At 40.2% G+C, this 21192-nt stretch overlaps 2 protein-coding genes across 2 annotated transcripts; both read left to right on the forward strand.

Moving 5' to 3' along the window:
- The first annotated feature begins 1613 nt into the window (after positions 1-1613).
- On the forward strand, positions 1614-11487 carry LOC139283574 (lactadherin-like). Its single transcript, XM_070903548.1, has 10 exons — positions 1614-1746; positions 4199-4324; positions 4412-4543; positions 7952-8065; positions 8418-8599; positions 8682-8837; positions 8959-9103; positions 9698-9900; positions 10004-10156; positions 10666-11487. The coding sequence occupies exons 1-10, from the start codon at positions 1674-1676 to the stop codon at positions 10807-10809; spliced, it is 1428 nt and encodes a 475-aa protein (XP_070759649.1). The 5' UTR covers positions 1614-1673; the 3' UTR covers positions 10810-11487.
- A 2388-nt stretch (positions 11488-13875) lies between these two features.
- On the forward strand, positions 13876-16573 carry LOC139285297 (hyaluronan and proteoglycan link protein 3-like). Its single transcript, XM_070905846.1, has 5 exons — positions 13876-14008; positions 14107-14329; positions 14444-14589; positions 15129-15431; positions 16284-16573. The coding sequence occupies exons 1-5, from the start codon at positions 13876-13878 to the stop codon at positions 16571-16573; spliced, it is 1095 nt and encodes a 364-aa protein (XP_070761947.1).
- Positions 16574-21192: the final 4619 nt, after the last annotated feature.

The following is a 21192-nucleotide window of genomic DNA, read 5'->3' on the forward strand; positions in this document are numbered from 1 at the left end:
CTAATGTTTAGTGTTTTATTCATACTTCCTCATTCAACTTTAGGGCATACACATAAGTGTACATTTACAACAGCTTGTTACTTACTGTGTGTACAGTATACTGCGGTTTCATTGTATATTATATATAATTAAATCACAGCTCTGAAGTGACAAATGATTCTTACGCCGACGACACACTCGGTGTTAAAGGGTTAACAGTGGTCTGTTGGGACAAACTCGAGAAGATACCGTCCCTGTTGCAATTACAGTACAATAGCCACCCGATGGCGACAGAGTTTAACTGATTCTTGTACTAAGCTCTAAACGCCAGCCATGTACAATTTGTATACATAAAGTGTAATTATGCCTAGGTTCCCTGTGAAAACAGAACAACATTGCAATTTCTACAGTAAACTATGACAATTTTATAATTACATTTGGATACTAAAATAATAATAAGCTTTATTTATACAGCACTTTTCAAAACAAAGTCACACAGTGCTTTACATGTTGAACCAGGATTAGAACATTTCAGGACTGCGATGAGGCAAATAAAATCAGACGATTCAAATAATACAAAACACCTCTGTAGCTTCGTTATAATATAATCACTGGTAGGACAGTTATGGTCTTTTCAAATTAGATTATTTTTTTATATCCAAAGTTCATGAACAGTAGCCTAATGTTTGGTATTCGTTATACTCGCCTCAGAGCTGGAGTTGGTTGGGCCCTGCTCTGTGCCTGCTGTGTTCCTAAATAGTTGGCAAGGGTCAAATGCAAAGTTTTCCCACGGGGATTAACTCAAAGTTCCCAATTGTCAAATCACTCCAATTTTCATGCTTCTCATCCAAATTTGATGATGGGAGTGGGACTATCACCCCGTGCCTCCAGACCTCACCAACACATCCTGTAAGTGAAACATGACATATTTTCTTGAATGTGTGTTTAAATGTCATTCTGAGCGACAGATATCTTTTTTCATTTTCACCTGGAATGGGTGCCCAAAAAGCCCATAGTCAATAACCTGTGGGGCTAATTCAAAAACCCGCCTTTCCTGTCATTCTGGGGTTAGTGGTGCCTTCAAATGCTCATCATAAAACAGGTCATTTAATAGTGCAAATTGTTTATCGTATCATTAAGTACTGTTTGATGGATTGCAATGACTTTACTTTTAGATCACCAGGTACCAGAGCGTATTTATGTTGAAGAGGTAGAATGAAGTGCACGAGGCGTTGCTGGTGTTTAATTAGGTTAATATATCAGTAAAATAGAGCCTACACAAGTGAAAATAAATATCAAATAAAATAGTTAAGTTGAAAAGGGGGAAAGAAAAACATCTTGGCTGAATTGATTTTACAGCTGTTGAATTTGCAGAATGACAGATGCAATAAACCTCTAAATTAATCAAAGAGCAAAAATATATGTCAGACAAAAGGCTGCCGTGAATTAATATGCAAGGAAACGTCCCTTCTATACTGTCTCTGTCTGTCTCCGCCCCTATAACGTCACATGTCGTTAACTCGGGTATTATCGAAAAATCCCTGCTCCCTCATTTGTCACTTCGTCTTTACTTTACATTCGGAATCCCGATATTTCCGACAGCACTTTAAGGCAGCATTAGGTTGAAGCGTATCTGTACAGCGTCGCTCCGAACAAACAATCCTGCGGAACAAACAAAGCAAGGATAAACAAATATGAAACGTCCCGGAAATGTAAAAACAGCGATTTTAACATTTACTCTTCTACTTTGCCTGCATTCAGTCAGAGGTAAGTCATTTTTTAAACCACCGGCACGTAACAAATCTGATTTAATCGCATTCATACTGAACTCCTGACCAACTCCTGTGGTCTGTTTATGTTTGTGTAGTAGACTATATCACAGGTTTGTGCTTCTAACGCCAGGCTTCATTCACTTTTTCTATATAATCCACGACGGGACTTTGGCACTGAACTATGCCACCTAGTCTTATTTTCCATCCTCCTTTTACTGACTCATGAAGATTCAGTTTTGTTTTTCCCCACTGTGCGTCAAGGTCTCTTGGTGATGGGAAAAGTGGGGGCTTTTAATGAATGACTAAAGGGGAGACGTGCAACAGGTTGGTCATTCAAATGAAATTATATATTTTTCCTCTGCAATCAACTACTGGAGTTGATATGTGCCAGGTGTCTTTAACTTTACAACTGTTTTAACATAATAATTACTATATATATTTATTTGTCTTTATCATTTCCCATCACCAACTTACCTTCAACATTCAGGGTTCAGTCATAAAAAGTTGCAGTTTTTTCTGAAAGCAGTCAATATGTATTTTTGAGTCCCGTATCCCAAAATGCCAGCTTATTATTGTCACATGATTACATATGAGACTACTCTGTTATTACACACGAGCCTCTGTTATTACACTGTGGTCATAATGTAAGAGGCAGGTTTGTAAAAGAAATGTTACTTGCAATAATGAACATCTTATGTATGTTTTTTTTTCTTGCATGCACCACCTACAGTACAAATAGTTTGTGAAATGTAATGATGATGCATCTCTGTAAACAACAGATTTATACACATATTTACATATTTATTTGTGCTTGCATTTTAATGTATTATTGTCCCCGTGGACACCTTTGTGGTCACGCTAAGAGGTGGTGCAGATGGAGAGGAAAATAACACCATATGTGCTCTTGTCTGGAGCCAACATGAACCAGCTGTCCACTCACCTACTTTTAGTTCAACCTGGAAATGTGCTGCCAACCCGCTGTCAAATTTGGAGACACCCAAGTGTTTTGACTGTCTTCACTCTATGCGGCTGCCGTTCTTCTGCTGCCATGATGTTTGTGTACACTCAGGAGGGGCCTATTGCTTTGCTCATTGCCCACCTGTCAGTCAGGTGTGCTGGGTGTCCTGAGCCACCTGTGAGCTGCTGCACTGTCATGTTGTGTAACTGCTCATTCCTGAAAGAACTGCATGCATCTGTGCAACCTGGCTAATCCTGCAAGCTCTTAATCCTGCACATAGACATGCTCTGTTGTGAGTGTTGGCTGCATAAAAACATGTTTACACATTTGTTTACAACTTTTAAATTTTCCATTAGAATCAATAAGTTACCAAATATTATTTTCAATAGCTATGCAGTGGGGAACATTAACTCACGTCTTGTTTTCATGCTCATAAAGACACACTAAAGGCTTAAATATAGAACTAAAGACAAACAAAATACTCATACTTGCACATTGCAACCAATTTCATTAAACCAGATAAAATATTATCATAACTCACATTTTCTGCTGTGTAAGTTATTCCATCTGGTCAATTACTTTGTCTGTCATGGTTGTGCTCAGGTTTGTTCTCATGTATATGATCGTGTATCACTTCAGCAGCAGAGCCAGTCTGCCCAGTTCTCAGAGGTTTGACAACAACTTTCAGACGTGTTCTGGTATGAAACAGTTCAAGGACGGTGGCAAGATCTGCAAAATTATCATCTTCACATTTCAAGGCCTCATTATTGTGGTGGTACACTGTCTGAAAAGAGAAAGTCTGAGGTATTCACAAACTTCCTTTTTTACCTCACAGATGCCAAAGAAAATGATAACAAAGTCCGGTAGTTCGACCTGAGGCTGCTTAGAGCTGGAATGGTGACTCTGACGTGGCATGTAGTGAGTCAACAGGCTGGTTAAGAAAAAAATAAAGACACAAACATTACAAGTTAAGGTTTTGACAGCTCTGGTGTGACTCACAAAGCGGGAGGTCTGTCTCTGCCATTATTATCCTGATCCAGCCAGGATCTGTGACTCAGCACTTCGGGCCTCACAGCCGAAGCTGCGGCAACACTGTGGTTACAAACGCTCAGGCCAGACGATCCAGCAACAAAGAGGAAACACAGAAGATACCTCTTTTACCCTCTCAATGCATATTCTGATACCAACTAAAACCCCTGGATGCTTGTATACTGTTATATGCCACTTTGATATGAAAGGGACACTCAACTCCCTTTTAGATAACTAGAATGAACAACACAATAGTGCAAAAGAAGAAGAAGTTACGATTAAAAACAAAAATAATAGACGATCAGATGTGCACTGCTTCCGGACGGGTTGCCGCCTGGGACAGTCCTCACTTTTTTTATGTGTCACAGAGACAGAGAGTGATGTTAACCCTGGTAATGTCATCAGGGTTATTTTAGGCTGGGAGACTTTATCATTCCCTGTTTGTCTCTCATCTCCTCAGGTGACTACTGTGAGGTGAATCTTTGCCATAATGGAGGAACATGTGTGACGGGAGTCGGCGAGGATCCATTCATCTGTATCTGCGCAGATGGCTTCGGTGGAGACACATGCAACCTGACAGAGACAGGTGCAGCAAAGAGGAACCTTTATTGGTTGGAAAAAGCACGGTGAATCGTACACTTTAACCAAACTCTTTCCTTCCTCCTTCCCTCAGGACCCTGCAGTCCTAGCCCCTGTAAGAACGATGGGTCGTGCGAGGTCATCACTCCGACCAGAAGAGGGGACGTTTTCAACGAGTACATCTGCAAATGCCAGCCCGGCTTCGAGGGAGTGCACTGCCATATCAGTGAGTTACTTCTGGATGTGATTCATGAGTCTGAGCTGCTTCTCTTGCCCTGTGCACATATACAACAACACATTTACATTCACTTACTTTTAAATTCTTCTCTCAGTTGAGTGTGCACCGTCACACTGTCTTTTCTCAGGAGATATCTTGCTGACATGAAAGATTTTATGACCTAGATAAATAGCAGAGCCTCTAGATACAAAAAAATAATAATACTGATGGATTCTAATGCAAGAAAAAAGTAAGCAAATGGGAGAAAGTCAAGTCAAGTTTTGTCTGAACACGTCAGTAGGCAGTGTAATACAAACAGCAGTAGGCTCCGCTTTCAGCAGATGTCTCTATAAGTGTGAACGCATGAGGTTTTTCCATCCTGTCACAGCATCAGCGGTGAGAGAGACGTGCAGTCAGCTCAGCAGTTTCATGAAAGGCTCTCATTCAGCGGGCCTCTGCGGTCATTCTGTTCAGCTAATTAGTGAAAGGCCACTCCAAGTCTCCTAGCATGCGGACGCCTTGCACACAGGCTCAACACTGCATCTGTTTGTGCTCAAGCTTGACCAAATCAGATGAAGAATTTGATAATAGTGAATTCCACCATATCCTCTTAATATAATGACCAAGTTGGCTTGGAATTATTGCTGAAGTTTAGGTTTATTAGTGGAAGAAGAGGAAGGAAATGGATTATTTTCTAGACGTGTGTATGACGTTATCTAAATCCTAAGACTGCTGTGAGCAAAACTCATACTGAAAAAGATTTATTATATAATTATAGTTTGAAAATATAGCTTTAACTCGTGCTGTTACCGAAGATGCATTTTTTGTGAATGAACAGCTCACCCCAGAGCCCACAGCCTGACCACCAATTGTAGTGTGTGTCTGTGCCGTCTGGTCGTCTACTCCCAAACGTTTTCTAATTTTGATTCAGTCAGACGTCACAGGCTGGACTGGTGTCGAGGTGCTGGAATGAGGTGGAACACTGTCCCATAAATTATGGTGCAGTGAATGCACAGAGATAAATTCAGCTAATGCTAATGATATGATAATAGTTAAATAGTATTTCAGCAGAGATAAACAGGGCGAAGTTATTAAGAAATTATCAATAGTTGCATTTCATCTGCAAGTCACACTAACAAACAATGGAAACATTTGAAAGTTAGTTACATTTATAGTTACATTATTTCTTTAATTCACGCTTACTTGACCTGACTGTCATGTCAACAATGTGGCCAAAACATGTGAAACATAATCCCAGCGTATCAGTGAGGCTATTTCCCGGTCCTTCTCTTAGTACGATCCCCTGTTTCTCAGTGTTATTAGCTGTGTTGTGCCAGTGCTGTCACAGGCATACAGGCATTTGTTTCTAAGTTGTGACCAATCCTCTTAGTGTTAACGGGAACAAGAATTAAACAGACCCATGTGGCATTACGTCAACCTGTCATCTGCTTTAGGACTGAAGTCTGGTAGAGCTATTCAAGGTGAGTAAGACAGGTAAAATAAGGCCGGGCAAAAAGTAAATTTCATTTATCATTTTTAAGTGGAATCTTGCTTTGCACGGACATAAACACTCCCGAGCACTTCAGTACAATACATATCAGTTTTATCATGTGATGTATTACTTTCCATCCCAACAGTTAGGCAGCACAAATATTTTAGAAATCTGTCAAAAACTTGTTTCAAACTAAAAATTGTATTGTTATTTATTAGGCAAATAACAAACTGGAACAACTAAATAGTCCTTATTCACATATATTAACCAAAAATCTTAATATTTTGTATGACCTCCTTTGGCCCTGATAACAGCTTGCATTCTTGCAACCACAAAACACATTTTTCTGTTCAGGAATGCAAGTAAATAATTTATAATTTATAAATAATAATAATTTGGCATCTCAGTCAAAAAATAATAATGTGCTTTACTATTTTTTTCTGCTTTTTTGTAAAACAGTAAATTTGAGAATTCATGGATAACAACAATAATTATATTTTAGCATTAAAGATATCATTTTGATTAAATGGCTTGGCTTGCACATACTGGTGGATTAACCATTACAGAAACATAAAATATTTTGGTAATCAGTAATACTGTTCATTTAGGGCAGCGGTGGCAAACACCTTGCACTGGGTGGTGGTCTAATAAATTTGTTAAGCACTGTACGTATGAGGAGTATAAGTGGCAGTAGAAAACAATTTAATGCAAAAAATGAAGCAGATTAGATTAGATTTCTAACAATTTCTGGTAAAATTCAAATACAGAAATACAAGCATATTCGAGATCCGCTTGGAGTAAAGAACAGGGAGTGGAGCTGCTCTCAGACCTGATCTGGCTGTAGTGAGGACTGTCTCAATGCATAGGTTAGGGTTGAGGAAACATCATAAACAGACATTAAGATCTTGCCAAAACCAATAATTCCCTGACAGAACGGCTGTTTTTAACCAGATCATAATGTATGTATGTAAAGACTATCATTACCAAGGGATCTTATTACAGTAACACAGCACCTGCTGTCACCTGGTCCCTCAAGGACAAAAGAACCTAGCTGTATATAGCAAAAAGTATTGACAGTGAGGTCTGTTATGTCATTTGGTTGGTAATTGTTTTGGTCTGAACATGTGAATGGTGTTTGAATTATAATTTCTTTCATCTGCATCTCTGTGTGAAATATCTGAAGATGAATGAAAAGAGAAACGTGCTGCTGTCCAGCTGAAATTATGCATTCATCCCGCTGCTCTAAATAAACCATCTACACATGCTGTGCAAGCATGCCACCTTGTGGAAAGTAGAGAGCATTACATGGGCAGTGTTCAAAGGGGATACAGGAAGTGCCCACAGACTGACTTGCTTTGTTGCCATGGTTACTGTGGAGGAGAGCAGGTTCACTATCAGCTGAAATACAGAACGTATTCTAAAGAGCCCAGTTTGTACATTTGTCCTTTCCATATACATCTCTACTCTTATTATCCAGTAACCACAATACAAAGTGTGTGGGCTAACTGACACAACATGGATACAACCTCCTAGAATCTCCCGTGTCTGTTCACATTCATCGAGTCGTGGCAATGAAATACAATTATCAGCCGTGACCTTTCACCCCTAACCTGCTGTGCCCTTTAAACTGGTTGGCAAGAGTGTCCCGTCTCCTCAGTGCTGCCCTCGGGGGCATTTCTGTCATCGTGTTAGATTTAAGAGAAACCACTTGTCACCAACTGTATGTTGGAGACACAGTGAGGCTATTGTGGCCCTCCACCTGCCTCAACCCCCCTCTGTTCTCTCTCTGAGCCGTTTGTGGGCAGGTGTGCACCACATCTCGAACAATCATCTTTTTTTGTGATTGTTGTGTTGTACAGAATATTTCCTGACTAAAGTTAGGTTGAGGAGTTGAAAATAAAACAGTACTTTGTTGTCTTTTTCAGATGTGAATGACTGTGCAGACCAGCCCTGTAAGAATGGAGGCATGTGTCGAGATCTTGATGGAGACTACACCTGCCAGTGCCCCTCACCGTATGTTGGAAAGCAGTGCCAGCTACGTACGTTCACCAACCACCATGTCGTTTCATTTCACACACTTTCCTCAGATATCTATAGCCTCATGCCACTTGCTTTTCCTCAAAAACCCTTTTCAAAAGGTTTGCACAAAGATGTTTTAACAACATTACAAGACAGATAATTACTATTGTAAAGAATGGTGTAATATCCTGAACAGGTGCTGTACTGGTGGTTTACTCAAGCCTAAGTAAAAGTGAAAAATATCTTGTAAATCTCCGTAATGTATGTAAAATAATGTGATTCAAACTGTGACTTAAAAATACTCCTACAGGAGTAAATGTGATTACATGCTTTCACCCTGATATTGATAATATTTTAATGGCTATGTCCCAGGTTGCATTTCTCTGCTGGGGATGGAGGGAGGAGCAATCGTGGAGTCCCAGATTTCAGCTTCCTCTGTGCACTACGGCATTCTGGGTCTTCAGCGCTGGGGCCCCGAGTTGGCTCGACTAAACAACCAAGGCATCGTCAACGCCTGGACGTCAGCCGGCCATGACAGGAACCCCTGGATCGAGGTGAGTGAACACTTTAAAAACCATGAGTCTGAACAACGAGAGCTGAGAAGTTGACTAAGACTTGACCTCTTGTTAAAAACAGATAAATATGCAGAAGAAGATGCGTCTGACGGGCATCATTACTCAGGGTGCCAGTCGAATGGGCATGGCTGAGTACATCAAGGCCTTCAAGGTGGCGAGCAGCTTTGATGGAAACACTTACACTACTTACACAGCGGATGGCCAACGGAGGGACAAGGTTAGAAGACCCTTGTATTAAATATAGGTTACTCACGATGTGCTCACCGCGCCAGCAGCTTTCACGTGAGCTTCTCTTCCTTCAGCTTACTCACCTGATTTCCTGTGTCTGTGTGCTGCAGGTCTTTGTGGGCAACACAGACAACGACAGCACAAAGACCAACCTCTTTGACCCTCCTATCGTGGCCCAGTACATCCGAATCATCCCTGTGATTTGCCGCAAGGCCTGCACGCTGCGCATGGAGCTGGTGGGCTGTGAACTCAATGGTAAACACACAGAAAATATCCGGCACAGCAAACTCAGAAAGTTAATAATAATGGTGCATAGAAAAACGAATTTGATATCAATGAGTTCAACTGTCCCTCTGTTTCTTGTTACACTGTGTTGGTTTCTTCTTGCTGTTGTTATGCTTGTCAGAGTTTATTTCAACTACACAACATGGACTCCACCTCGCTGCGGTTATATAGAAAGTGTGTAGAATAAACAGTTTTCTGTAGGTGGACCTCACTATGCAACAATAAAAGCAGCAATTCCAAGCACGCGCGGACAGAAACACACATTTATGTTTTTTTGTTCTTTGTCTAAAACGTTTACAGAGAAACATGGCGACTGTATATACACTGTAGCTCTGCGCACTTTATTGCATGCATTTCTTCTACTCTGTTCTTTCTATTCCTTCCACTTGGTCATTGGTGGGCGTAAAAATGATTTTAATCAGACACATTCTTCAAATGGATGAAGGGGGACGTTAATTTGTCTTTTCTTTTCTTTGGGTGTATTCATTTTGTTTCTCCTCTCTTTCTCTTTCTGTCGCTTTGGTTTCCCCTCCCTCCGTCTTTCCGTCTGCTTTTGATTCACAGTTTATTCAAACACGGCAGGTTGCTCAGAGCCTCTGGGAATGAAGTCGCGCCTCATCTCAGACGGGCAGCTTTCAGCCTCCAGCTCTTTCCGCACGTGGGGCATCGACACCTTCACGTGGCACCCTCAGTTTGCCCGACTGGATAAGCAGGGAAAGACGAACGCCTGGTCTCCCGCCGTCAGCAACCGCTCAGAGTGGATCCAGGTGAGGGGAAACCTTAGCGGTAAAGTGTCATTACTGGTAATAATGTCCTCTGAGGCCAGCAGATGTTGCAGAGTATAACTGTTCTCTTTGTTTTCTTCACCAGGTGGATCTAGAGAAGACAAAGCGCCTCACAGGCATCATCACTCAGGGGGCCAAGGACTTTGGGGTGGTGCAGTTTGTGTCAGTGTTTAAAGTCGCTTACTGTAACGATGGAGAGTCGTGGAGTACGGTGAAGGAGAACACCGGCAATGATAAGGTCAGACATGTGAGAATCCCTAAAATGTATTTGCTTAATACAAGTCACTCAAAATGTCTCTCGCTGTCTGATATATGATATATTTTTGGCTCTTTGTGGAGGAGTGGAAGGCTCGTTCTCTTTCTCTGAGATGATCCAATAAAACTGTAAAACAAGCTTTGATGTTTTTACTGAACACAGAGCTCTTAGGCTCAGGCCATAATGATGCTGCCCGGGGCCCTCGCCTGGGTGCTGTGAACGTCTGGGTGGGGCTGCGAGGATCTGGGTTTGCAAAGTTGTCAGAAGGCAGCACAGCTCAGTTTGATTAACTCAACCCCTGATGATATTTGGTGGATGTATTACACCAAATACATCAGGAAAATGAAATGTTATGCCCTCCTTCCTCCTCATTATCACCTGTTTCTTCTTTCTTCTCTTAGGAAAATTGAACAAGCAACATTTATTAACAATAAATGTTGCTTGATGAGGGATTATTTTACTTTAACCGTGACCTTAACATTTATTTGCAGCTTTTCCAAGGCAACATCGACAACAACACCCATAAGAAGAATCTATTTGAGCCTCCGTTCTACGCCCGATACGTCCGAGTCGTCCCTTGGGAGTGGCACGAGCGCATAACCCTACGCATGGAGCTGCTGGGCTGCGATGACTAGAAACCCATCGATCACCATCTAACAGTGCTCCATCCTCATCCGGTCGCTCCATCTCCTCAAACCACAGCAGAGGAACGGATCTTGAACAGAATCATCTGTTGTGTGCTCCATTTTGTTTCTCTGGATAAAGATCCTGTTGGCTGCTGGGACAGTAACACTTGTAGCACTTTCAGACTAGTGACTTTTTTATGTTTATGTTAATAGCATTGTTTGACTTTGCTCACAGAGAATCTCCTATGAAGTATCCATGAGCTGGATTTTAATAGCTTTGGAAATAAGCTAAATTTGCATCGTTTTGCTCTTAGTCAATTTGCCCTTCACCTCTTCCAGTTAAATTGCCGCTTTAAAACCTTTTCTGTCCTGCCTTTGCGGTCCCACACCAGTTAACAGTTTTTTCTGTAGTTTTAACAGCCTGCAGAGGACAGATAACAAGCATCTTCACCAGCATAATGATGCAGGACCTGTGCAATATAGAGTTTATTTGTGCATTCCCAACTATCCTGGAAGAGATAATATGTCCAAGAATAGAAAATTAAAACAAATTTAAACTCATTCAGATGATGGGATGACAAACTGTAGAGCTTTTTGCATAAAGTTTTTTCGTGTGACGTCTGTTTTTTACACATTTTAGCAGGTTTTCCCGCTTCATTCTTACATATAATTTCATTGTAATTTAATCCTTTTTACAACAAATGTGAAATATGTAGAAAGATGTGTAGAAAATAAACATTGTTTTTTATTCTTTGTTGGTCTTGAACTGAGATCATTTATTAAATGTTAAAAGAAATCCTTGCGTGTGTGTTTCTTTTTCATTCAAGAGACACAAAACATGTCTTTGTCAAGCTTTAGTATGAGCTGATATACTGCATGTCAACAGTTTATTTCCCACTGCTGGCCATAGAGTCCCATTTGGTCATATAATGTCCATGTCAGAGTGGGTGTTGGTGGCTGATTTCTGCTTGAACAGACTGGTCAGAGAGGCCACATACAGGGGACACAAAGAGAGCCGCATGAAGGAGAGGAACATGCTTATTAAAAAGCACGGCATCTCTGCGTTTTAGGGGGGATCGCTACATTATTCAGCTGTTGATATAATCCAAAAAGTGATCCTTTTTGTAACATATTGCTGTCCAAAAGCTAACATGAAAGGACTTTGTTTTTGACTTAAAGTTCTCAGATAAAAGAGAATTAAACTCAAACAAAGACGAAGAAGAACCAGTTGCATTCAGCTTTCTTTCACAAAGCACAAAGTGTCCCAACCACACAAAGATGTTGTGAGTCTTCTCCATGTTGGACTACCGGGCTTTAGCCTGCTGTTTACAAGAGTAATTACACCCTGTTAGCCACTCATCTCCCTGCTAAGCTCACAGGCCTGGTATGTTTGGCCCCTGGCAACAGCTTTCATCTCTATGAAATGAAAGCGGTGGAGGACGGAGCATCTCTAACACGTCCGTCCTCGCTGTGTGTGTGTGTCTATGCCTACTGTATATGGATGTGTATGTTTTCCACAGCATAGCAAAAGGGTGTCCTATAAAAGATCACAGTGCTTCCAGGAAAACACAGCTGGCAGCTGGAGTCTATGTGGGGACCCTCCACAACAAACATCTGCTTTGAGAGAGTTTAGGAGGGATGCAAAGGAGTCTTCCTCCATGAACAGCTGCACAACATGAGTATATATGTGTGTTGTGGTTCGTCCAACTCTAATAAAGAAAATAGGGATTCTGTAACTTATATTTGTGGTAACAAGACCAAAACAACTTGTGCTTTAAGATAGTAATTCACCCTGTGCACTTAAACAGTTTATCTATAAAAGTATAACATGTTTTCACTTTTGATAAAATCATAATTATACTTCAGCTCATATTGACCCAAAAGCACATTAGTCTGTTTGGGTTTCAATGAGAAGAAAACTTTCAAACCTTTTATAGGTAGTTTTGCAGACAATGGAGGGGAACTGTGAAAAATTCCAATCCAATTTCTACGAACCTACATTAGACTGTTAGAAATTCAACAAAAACACAAGCAATGTTTTCAGTCTTAATTCGTACAGGTCTACTTGAACTATAAAGGCACAACACTATCACTGTCCTGCCTTCACTCACATGTGTGCTTCCAGGCTGAGCAGTTGTTCCAGCTGTAGCGCACAGCAGCATTACAGCCCTGCTGCTCCTCAGCGAAAAGTTAGAATGCATGTGTCATTATGAACTGACCATAGGTGCAGCAGTTTTATCATCGACGCAGATCGGAGGAGACTGAACCTGTAACCGCAGCTGTGCGCATCAGAGCTGCTGCGTCCTCTTGTTCCCAACAGACTTCTGACCTCTGCGCGTCTTTTTCTTTTTGCTCCTCATCATCAAAGCTTTCATTTCGAGGGGATTTAAACCACGCAAGCAGGATATCAAGGTGTTTCGGGGTAAGTGAAGAAAATAGGGTCTGAAATCTTTCTAACACGAACCACTTTATTAGTCCGGTGAGCTTCTGAAATTCGTTATAGGATGTTTTAAATGTATTAGACTTTTTTTTTTGTTCTCACCTGACGTCCAAGTGTGTCATGCTCCTAAACTCCTCAACAGTTGTCACACAGGTGGCTGTCGCACTTTGCAAATGTCGATATTGGCAATATAAGGATACCAAGGTGAAAACAAGCCAGTTAAAGCCACCTGCGATGTAGAAAGAATCTGCTGATTAAAAAATATAATGCAAATTATCAACATTTATATCTTTTAAATCAGTAATTCGAAGTAACAGTTTTGTGGTGCCACAGTGCAGAAACATTATTCTCACTGACTCACAAAGCGTTCAAGTGGCAACGTTAACATTTTCATAGAAAACAAACAGAGCTTATTAACATGGTGTCATGCTGCCCTCTACTGGCATTGTCCTGTCACAACATCCAAGGTAAAAACAAAAAACTTTTTTAAAATTAAAAAAAATATTTTTAATAATGTAATAATATAAAACGCAGTCATGTGCTTTTAGGGACTAACAAACTAATCCGGTTCCTCTCTACAGGCTTGAGGATTGCACAGAAACCATTAAGGATCAGGATTTGTCTTTACAACCAGGATGATTTGTTGCCTCCGCACTCTGCTGTTGTTGGAGGCTCAGCTGGTTCTCTCAGGCTGGGCCGTGACTGCCCCCCAAATCCCCAACAACTTCTTCTATCATAACTTCCTCAATGGAAATGGCAACAAAGAACGTATGCACATGATCCATAACATAATGTTTATCTTAGCTCATGTTTTTAACATAAATCAGTGTCTATAATGATCTACATAATCTCTTTATTTCCCACAGTTCACTTCAGTGGTGTGAAGCTCCATGTGGACTCTGCTCAGCCATCAGTGTTTGCAGTCAGAGGGGGTAACGCCACCATGCCATGCAGGTTTTGGCACGAGCCTGAGCTGAGCTCGCCAAGGGAGGTCCGGGTCAAGTGGTCCTGGCGGCCTGCTGCTGGGGGACACGAGACAGACGTGCTGGTGGCTGTTGGCTCGCGCTGTCGAAGTTTTGGGGAGTTCAGGTTGTTGAAAGGACAAATAATGAATTCCTGATTATTCCTTTCTGTCATCACTGGCTGTGTGATCTCGTTTGTCTATGTATTAACTCACAGCATGTCTGTTGACTGTTGGTTCAGGGGTCGTGTGCAGCTCAGGCAGGATTTCCCAGGAGATGCTGCGCTTGTGATGACCAGACTCCAGCTGAACGATACAGGCCGGTACCGCTGCGAGGTGGTGGACAGACTGGAAGACAAGAGCACCTCAGTTTATCTGGAGTTACGAGGTACAATATGTCCACCTACACTGATACCATGACGTCCATCCTCAGAGGCCAAACATTATACATTTTAATTCTATTCAGAGATCCATTTTAGAAATAGATGTTTTAAGTTTCTTGCAATATTAGACAGACTTATGAAAGGTCTCATTGTTATTACGAGGTAGTGTGAGTAGTAATGGCACTAGCAGTAACAGTACTTGAGTATATAATCTTAATAGAAGTAGTAGATCTTTTAGTTTAGTAGTTGTAGTTGAATTTAATGAATTGTAATGGGCCTTTTTCACAGCAGACATTTTGACTTGTCATTGACAAAAAGTACATGTTGTTGCTAATATCATTAATGATGATTCTATTCAAGTGTCCCAGTGAGAAACCTGTGCTTTTAGAAGAATGTAGAAATACTGCAAAGACTAAAAACACTAATAGTAGTGCAGCAATACTAATGGCTAACAAGTTAATATAATGGTAATAATCAAGCCCACATACTTTGTGTAGTAGTACTTCACTCAGCTGTTATTATTGTTATTAATTCCTCCACCCAGGTGTGGTGTTTCCCTACCAGCACCCTCGTGGTCATTACCACCTGAGCTTCCTGGGAGCCCAGCAGGCCTGTGAGGAGCAGGAATCCACGCTGGCCACTTTCACACAGCTCTTCCAGTCCTGGAAGGAGGGCCTGAACTGGTGCAATGCAGGCTGGCTGGCTGACGGGACAGTCCAGTACCCCATCACCCGCCCCAGAATGCCCTGCGGGGGGCACGGCCTCGCCCCGGGTGTCCGGACCTATGGCAGACGGCACCGGCACCTTCATCGCTATGATGTCTTCTGCTTCTCCTCTTCACTCCGAGGTGAGGTGGCCTTTTAGGAAGTGTAAAGTGGTGTGAGACCAGCAGTGTCACAGGTCGAAAATCTGGTTCTAAAAAAGGAGTGAGTTTGGCAGAGTTTGGCTTGTCATAGCAGGAAAAGACAGGACAGTGAGCCAGCAGGCAAAATACAAGGATCCTGAAACCAAAGCAGCTAAATACATCTGTCATTAATGTTATTATTTATACCTGTGCTTTTCCTACTGGGACATGTCGAAATGTCCTCTGTGAAAAAGGCCTAAATATCAATTCCCTCCCTTTGGTCTTCATCAGCGAATAGAATCTCATGCTGCTTTGAAACTATCTCTGAAGAAGTACTCATTCTTTTAGCTCTTGTAGTTTCTGTCGCCTCTCATTATAGCAATGTTAATTAACTATGAGCTTCAAGACATCGAGTGCAAAGAAATGAAATGAGCAATTCACAGTATAATCACTGAAAACTTCCCTAAATGTTACACAAGGGCTCACGGCTAACTGTTACAACATACTGACTACAAATATTTTAAATACATCCACTATACTTTCTTCAATTTAGTGCCTCTCTGAGTTTATCCTTTAAAGCTCATCTCTATAAAATGTCACATTAATTCTTCCCCAGTTCTCATCCTTATTAATGTTTTCTAGCAAGGATTTCCCACCTTACAACCCAAATAAGACAGGATTTCATATATAATCCATATAATCCTATAATCCTATATTTCTGAAGACAATCCTACAGTTAAAAGTAAATTAACAACATAAATAATGTAGAAATTTCTCTAATCTAGTCTAAGAACCTGATCTAACCTGTGGAAAGTTGTGGAAAGTTCTCTCACAATAAATTTGTTTCTTTCAAAGGGAAAGTCTACTATCTTCAGCCCTCTCACACGATGAACCTGACGGAGGCTCAGCAGGCGTGTCAGGAGGACGGAGCAGAGATCTCCAAAGTCGGACAACTCTACGCCGCCTGGAAACTCAAAGGGCTGGACCGCTGTGACGCTGGCTGGCTGGCTGATGGAAGCGTTAGGTATCCCATCACCAGGCCTCGAACAAACTGCGGCCCCTCTGAGCCGGGGGTGCGCAGCTTTGGCTTCCCACCTCCCCAGCACAAGCATGGAGTCTACTGCTACAAGTCAGATGATGAATAAATGCAGATCTCCCTCTTCTACGGGGTCAGAAACAAGTTGATTTCTTGAAAATATCCTTATGAGCAAGCTGTTTCATTAATAGAGTAAAACCTGGGATGATTAACTGTAGAGGAAAGCAGAAAGAGTAATAAAGGTATAATTTTACGTCTTCATGGCTCTAAAAATTCAAGTAACATGGAGAAACAAAATCACTCTTTGGTTAACCTGGTTATCTCCAGTGTTGGCTTATTCTTTTTGGTGTACCTTATAAGGTTTACACCTGTGGTTCCTTTTTCGTGTTACTATTATATCTACGTCATTGTATTTTTCACATCCTCTCTGTGAATCCCTCTTTTTGTACATTAGAGGAAAGCATTCATTTTACTTTGACGTTGCCTCGCCATTTATGATGCTATTGAAATTAGCATTTGCAAAATAACATTTGTACTTGAGTTGATATCACTTTGTTACCCACAGTTGTATAACCACGTACCTCAGCGGACTTTCACATTAAGGCAGGTGTTGGTTGATCAGTTTTTACATCAATGTAATAAATTTTTTGTATAACAAATGCCTTTCCTAACCATTAAAATCTTTGTACAGAAGATCCCCCATCTCTCTCTCAACACAGAACTTGTATAGCGACAAACACAACTTAACAGATCTTAACCGAGACGACTGTGAAAGAGAAAAATCTGCATTTAGAAGTGAATATACAAAACATGGCTGAAGGCCAGTCAATGCAGGAGCTTTATTTGAAAACAAATCATAATATATTTCAGGCTTGACAGGCTGTCTGAGGTAGGCTGAGTCTTCAGTCTTCACTGTGTAACAGTACATCTGTCTGTGTCAAACGTATAGGTATCAACATAATGTGTCAATTAACTTTGAGCAACTATTTGCTTTAATACACAGTATTTTTATTTTTAACTCTTTTGTTTATAACTACTCTACAACATGATGGATGTTTTCACGCAGAGTAGTACTCCATTAAAGGAAATACTGAATTCACTCTGTGGTTGTAGGAAAAGCAGCTGTTAGCAGTATACTGGATTAAAGAATATTCTTCTTCTTCTTCTTCATCTTCTTCGTCTTTGCCAGTTTAGGCTCAGGTTCATTACTGCCCCCTACTGGACAGGAAGGAAAACCAACCCTGTTTCTGCAGACACACTGCTAGATCCAGTTATGTCTTTGTTGCTGTAAAGCCAGTAATACTGCGAATACTTCAACTGTAGCCTGTATACTGATGAATGATCTCCTGTCTAATACAATAAAATAAAAATGTGCCACTTGACAAGTTCAAGACAAACATTCAGCCTTCACTAAATTCTTCTTCTTGTATATGTTGTCTTACCTGATCATATTTATCACAATAGTGTTTTACTTATATTTTAAACATATATTGTTTGAATTGCATGAACATATCCAATCACCCCTCTTATTAACCTGATAATTAATGTTTTAATATTTAAAAAAAAGGTATCAGAATCAGAATAAGAAATACTTTATTGATCCCCGGGGGGAAATTAGACATTAGTATGTAGTAGCCTCAATATTTTTTTCTGTTTTGTATATGTTTTACATCCTATATATAAAAACAGAGAGCACATTATTACAACCTACTGGGCTTCAGTCTAATCCAATCACTTCCTGTGATGTTTGAGTTGTTTCTTAGTACTTTTGTTACTGTCAGTCCATTCACATGCTGTCCTTTGTTAATGCGTGTGACAAAAAAAACGATCTATTTGTATCTTTCCGTAGTGGGGTGACTCAAAGAGGGAAAAAGCCTCAGAGAGTTTAAATATCGAATTCCTGTACTTTTGCCATCAGTGAACCATAACAGCATTTTAAACTCATACTTTCCATCTTCAGAGCTTGACCCAACTTAAAGTTACTTCTTTTCTGTAACTTTTTCTTTTCCTTCACTGCTGAAAAATCACCAGTGCTGTGTAATAAAAGGAAACATGGATGAAGCACAGGGGAATTAAGTAATGGTAGCTGTATATACTGTATGTTTATATTTTTTAGATTATATTTTTTCTTGTTTTGCTCTCTCAACATGAGTCCTGCTTTTTAAATACCTCGCCCACTGAGGCCCATAAAACAATTATGATTGTAATGTTCATTTATGCCACTGTAATGTTGCTGTTGAAAGAAAAATGGAAAAGTACGTTTGCTTCTATGAATGAATGTGTATCCAACAATATCCTGTAAGAAATATATTCTTTAAAAAAAATACATTGCAACTTCTGATAACAATAAATGGGAATTTACTTAAAATGTTTTGATATCTTGATATGAGATTTAAAACTCAAGACGGAACGAAGCAAACATCTAAACAGTGTGAGTGCATGTGTGTGTGTCTACCTGTCTTTTTTAGACCTGGAGATGTGGAGAGAACATACAGAAAGTACAGAACTTTTCAAACGGAGGTTTAATCATGACCAGTAGATGGCAGACAGATGTTTGGATGCTTTCAGTCAACAGTCAGAGCAGAACAACATGTGCAATAACTACTAAACTGTATTAACTCTCTCAGTTATTTTACAAATACACAACCTTTAGAGAAACTTAAGGTTGTACAGTATATCCTAATCATCACTCATGCAATACTATCAGTGCTTTGATTTAACATGATCCACCAACTGTATCACACGACCAGATTGGATAGTAGATTTCCTGAATTCACTGTGAACAAACTGCAGTCATGCAGAAAATCTGGCATTCGTGGAAATACAATCAGATTAAATGTGAAGAATGAAGGATGACACAAATATGACTGCTGACAATCTGAGGTGAAATGTGACAGCCAAACAGTGTGTGCGGGGGGGTGGGGGGGTGGGGGGGGTTGGGGAGCAGAGGAGAACACAGTGTACAGTACAGTCACTGAAGTATGTTCACAGACCCCGCAATATCTCTCAGGTTTATGAGACATTCATATGTGGGACAGTGCAATATTTGCTGTGCAGCTGATTCAGCCTCTCTCTCAGGTCTTATTAGGTTCAGGTCAGGAAAGATAATGACAAAATCTTCCCTGACAACGCCAGTCATGGCTGAATCGTCACTGAATTTCAGTACTGTGCAGTTCATATGGGCTATTTAGATATGTAAATTACACAAAATGCCCAAGGAAGTGAACGCAACGCAACATTGAGTTATTATGCAAGTACACACAGAAATAAGGACAACGACTGAAATTCGTCAAAAGGAAGCAGATGCTCAAAAGAATGCTCTGACCCCCACACCCATGACAGAAAGTGTGTGACACAATATTTGTGTGAGTGGAGACACTAATAAGCACATTTATTAAAACTCACGGCAAGTTACTGCAGAACTGTATCAATGCCCTAAAAACTTTTTGGCAAAACTGGAACAACATAAAAGCCTGTGATAACATTTGATCAAATCACAGCCACATACACAAAATAAACTTTTGATTAGCTTCAGATCATATAAAGCACTTTCAGCTCCATCTTGCATGAAAAGTGTTATTCGTTGTCTTATTATTATTTCAAGAAAGCATTGTGTTGATTTTTACACATGGAGCTTGATTATTCATGTATGTATTGCCATTTTATGCTACTTTATACATGTACTTGCCATTTTATGTCATTTTGGACATATATATTTCAGAGTCCAGCTACAACAGTGAAATACTGCTTCCATAATAATACATCAGTAATAATGCATTATTTTATAATTATAAAATACACTATAAGGACACTGACAAAAGTCATTTTACTGCATAATGAGTCCCTTTCCTTTTGATACTTTAGGTACATTTTGATGATGATACTTCCATACTTTTGTACATTTTGAATGCATGGCTTTTGCTTGTAAAGGTGTATTTTTGCATTGTGGTATTGCTACTTTTACCTAAATAAGGATTTGAGTACTTCTTCCACCGCTGGTTAGCGCATGTGATACATAAAAATATTATTGCCATTTTTATTTGATACAGGAGTGGATTGTATCTCTCACCAATTATACAGCTACTGAATACCACAACATTAAAAACTTTCCTTCTGTACTCTAGAGCTATTATTTAGCCATTGGCGAGATCAGACACGGTTAAATCTGCTCTAAAACTGTTTTGTTCCACCTCAAAAGGACACATTTAATGTGATGCATGCTGCCAAGTAAAATATCGTTTTAGGACATGGGTAATAAAATTTGACACCCCAAATCTCAATCAAATCAGAGGGTATAGTTTTATGTAACTTTCCAAGCAGACATTACACACATCAAGGGAGTGAAGAAAAATGGGGATTCCCAGAAAAGGTCTTCTTCAACAAATTGCATGAAAAACATGATTAAGCATCCCTGTTATGCTTTCAGTACCAAGAATCTCTCTCAGTCACATTTTCAAGGTGACAGTATCGTCATTATATCACATGGTAGTCAAATGAGAAGGCAAGAGTTTGGTGGAAAATGTCCATCTAGATTGTAAATAGCTGATATCAACCTATGATCACAGTATCAGTAGAAATGGAGAGGTTTATTTATCTCAGCTTGACCCCCTTGAAACATTATACCAGATTCAATCCATGAGTTTGTGCAATATGTTGTTGTATACTGCAAGAAATTCAAGAAAATCCAAATTGACAGAGTCTAACTATGAATAGAAATTTTACAAGCTG

The sequence above is a fragment of the Enoplosus armatus genome, chromosome 1 (assembly GCF_043641665.1).
Source record: "Enoplosus armatus isolate fEnoArm2 chromosome 1, fEnoArm2.hap1, whole genome shotgun sequence".
NCBI lineage: Eukaryota > Metazoa > Chordata > Actinopteri > Centrarchiformes > Enoplosidae > Enoplosus > Enoplosus armatus.

Coding starts and splice junctions, on each gene's coding strand:
- LOC139283574 (XM_070903548.1), top strand. CDS start 1,674: ATGAAACGTCCCGGAAATGTAAAAACAGCGATTTTAACATTTACTCTT. Junction 4,325..4,411: donor ATGCAACCTGACAGAGACAG/GTGCAGCAAAGA, acceptor TCCTTCCCTCAG/GACCCTGCAGTCCTAGCCCC. Junction 8,838..8,958: donor ATGGCCAACGGAGGGACAAG/GTTAGAAGACCC, acceptor TGTGTGCTGCAG/GTCTTTGTGGGCAACACAGA.
- LOC139285297 (XM_070905846.1), top strand. CDS start 13,876: ATGATTTGTTGCCTCCGCACTCTGCTGTTGTTGGAGGCTCAGCTGGTT. Junction 14,330..14,443: donor CGAAGTTTTGGGGAGTTCAG/GTTGTTGAAAGG, acceptor CTGTTGGTTCAG/GGGTCGTGTGCAGCTCAGGC. Junction 15,432..16,283: donor CTTCTCCTCTTCACTCCGAG/GTGAGGTGGCCT, acceptor TTTCTTTCAAAG/GGAAAGTCTACTATCTTCAG.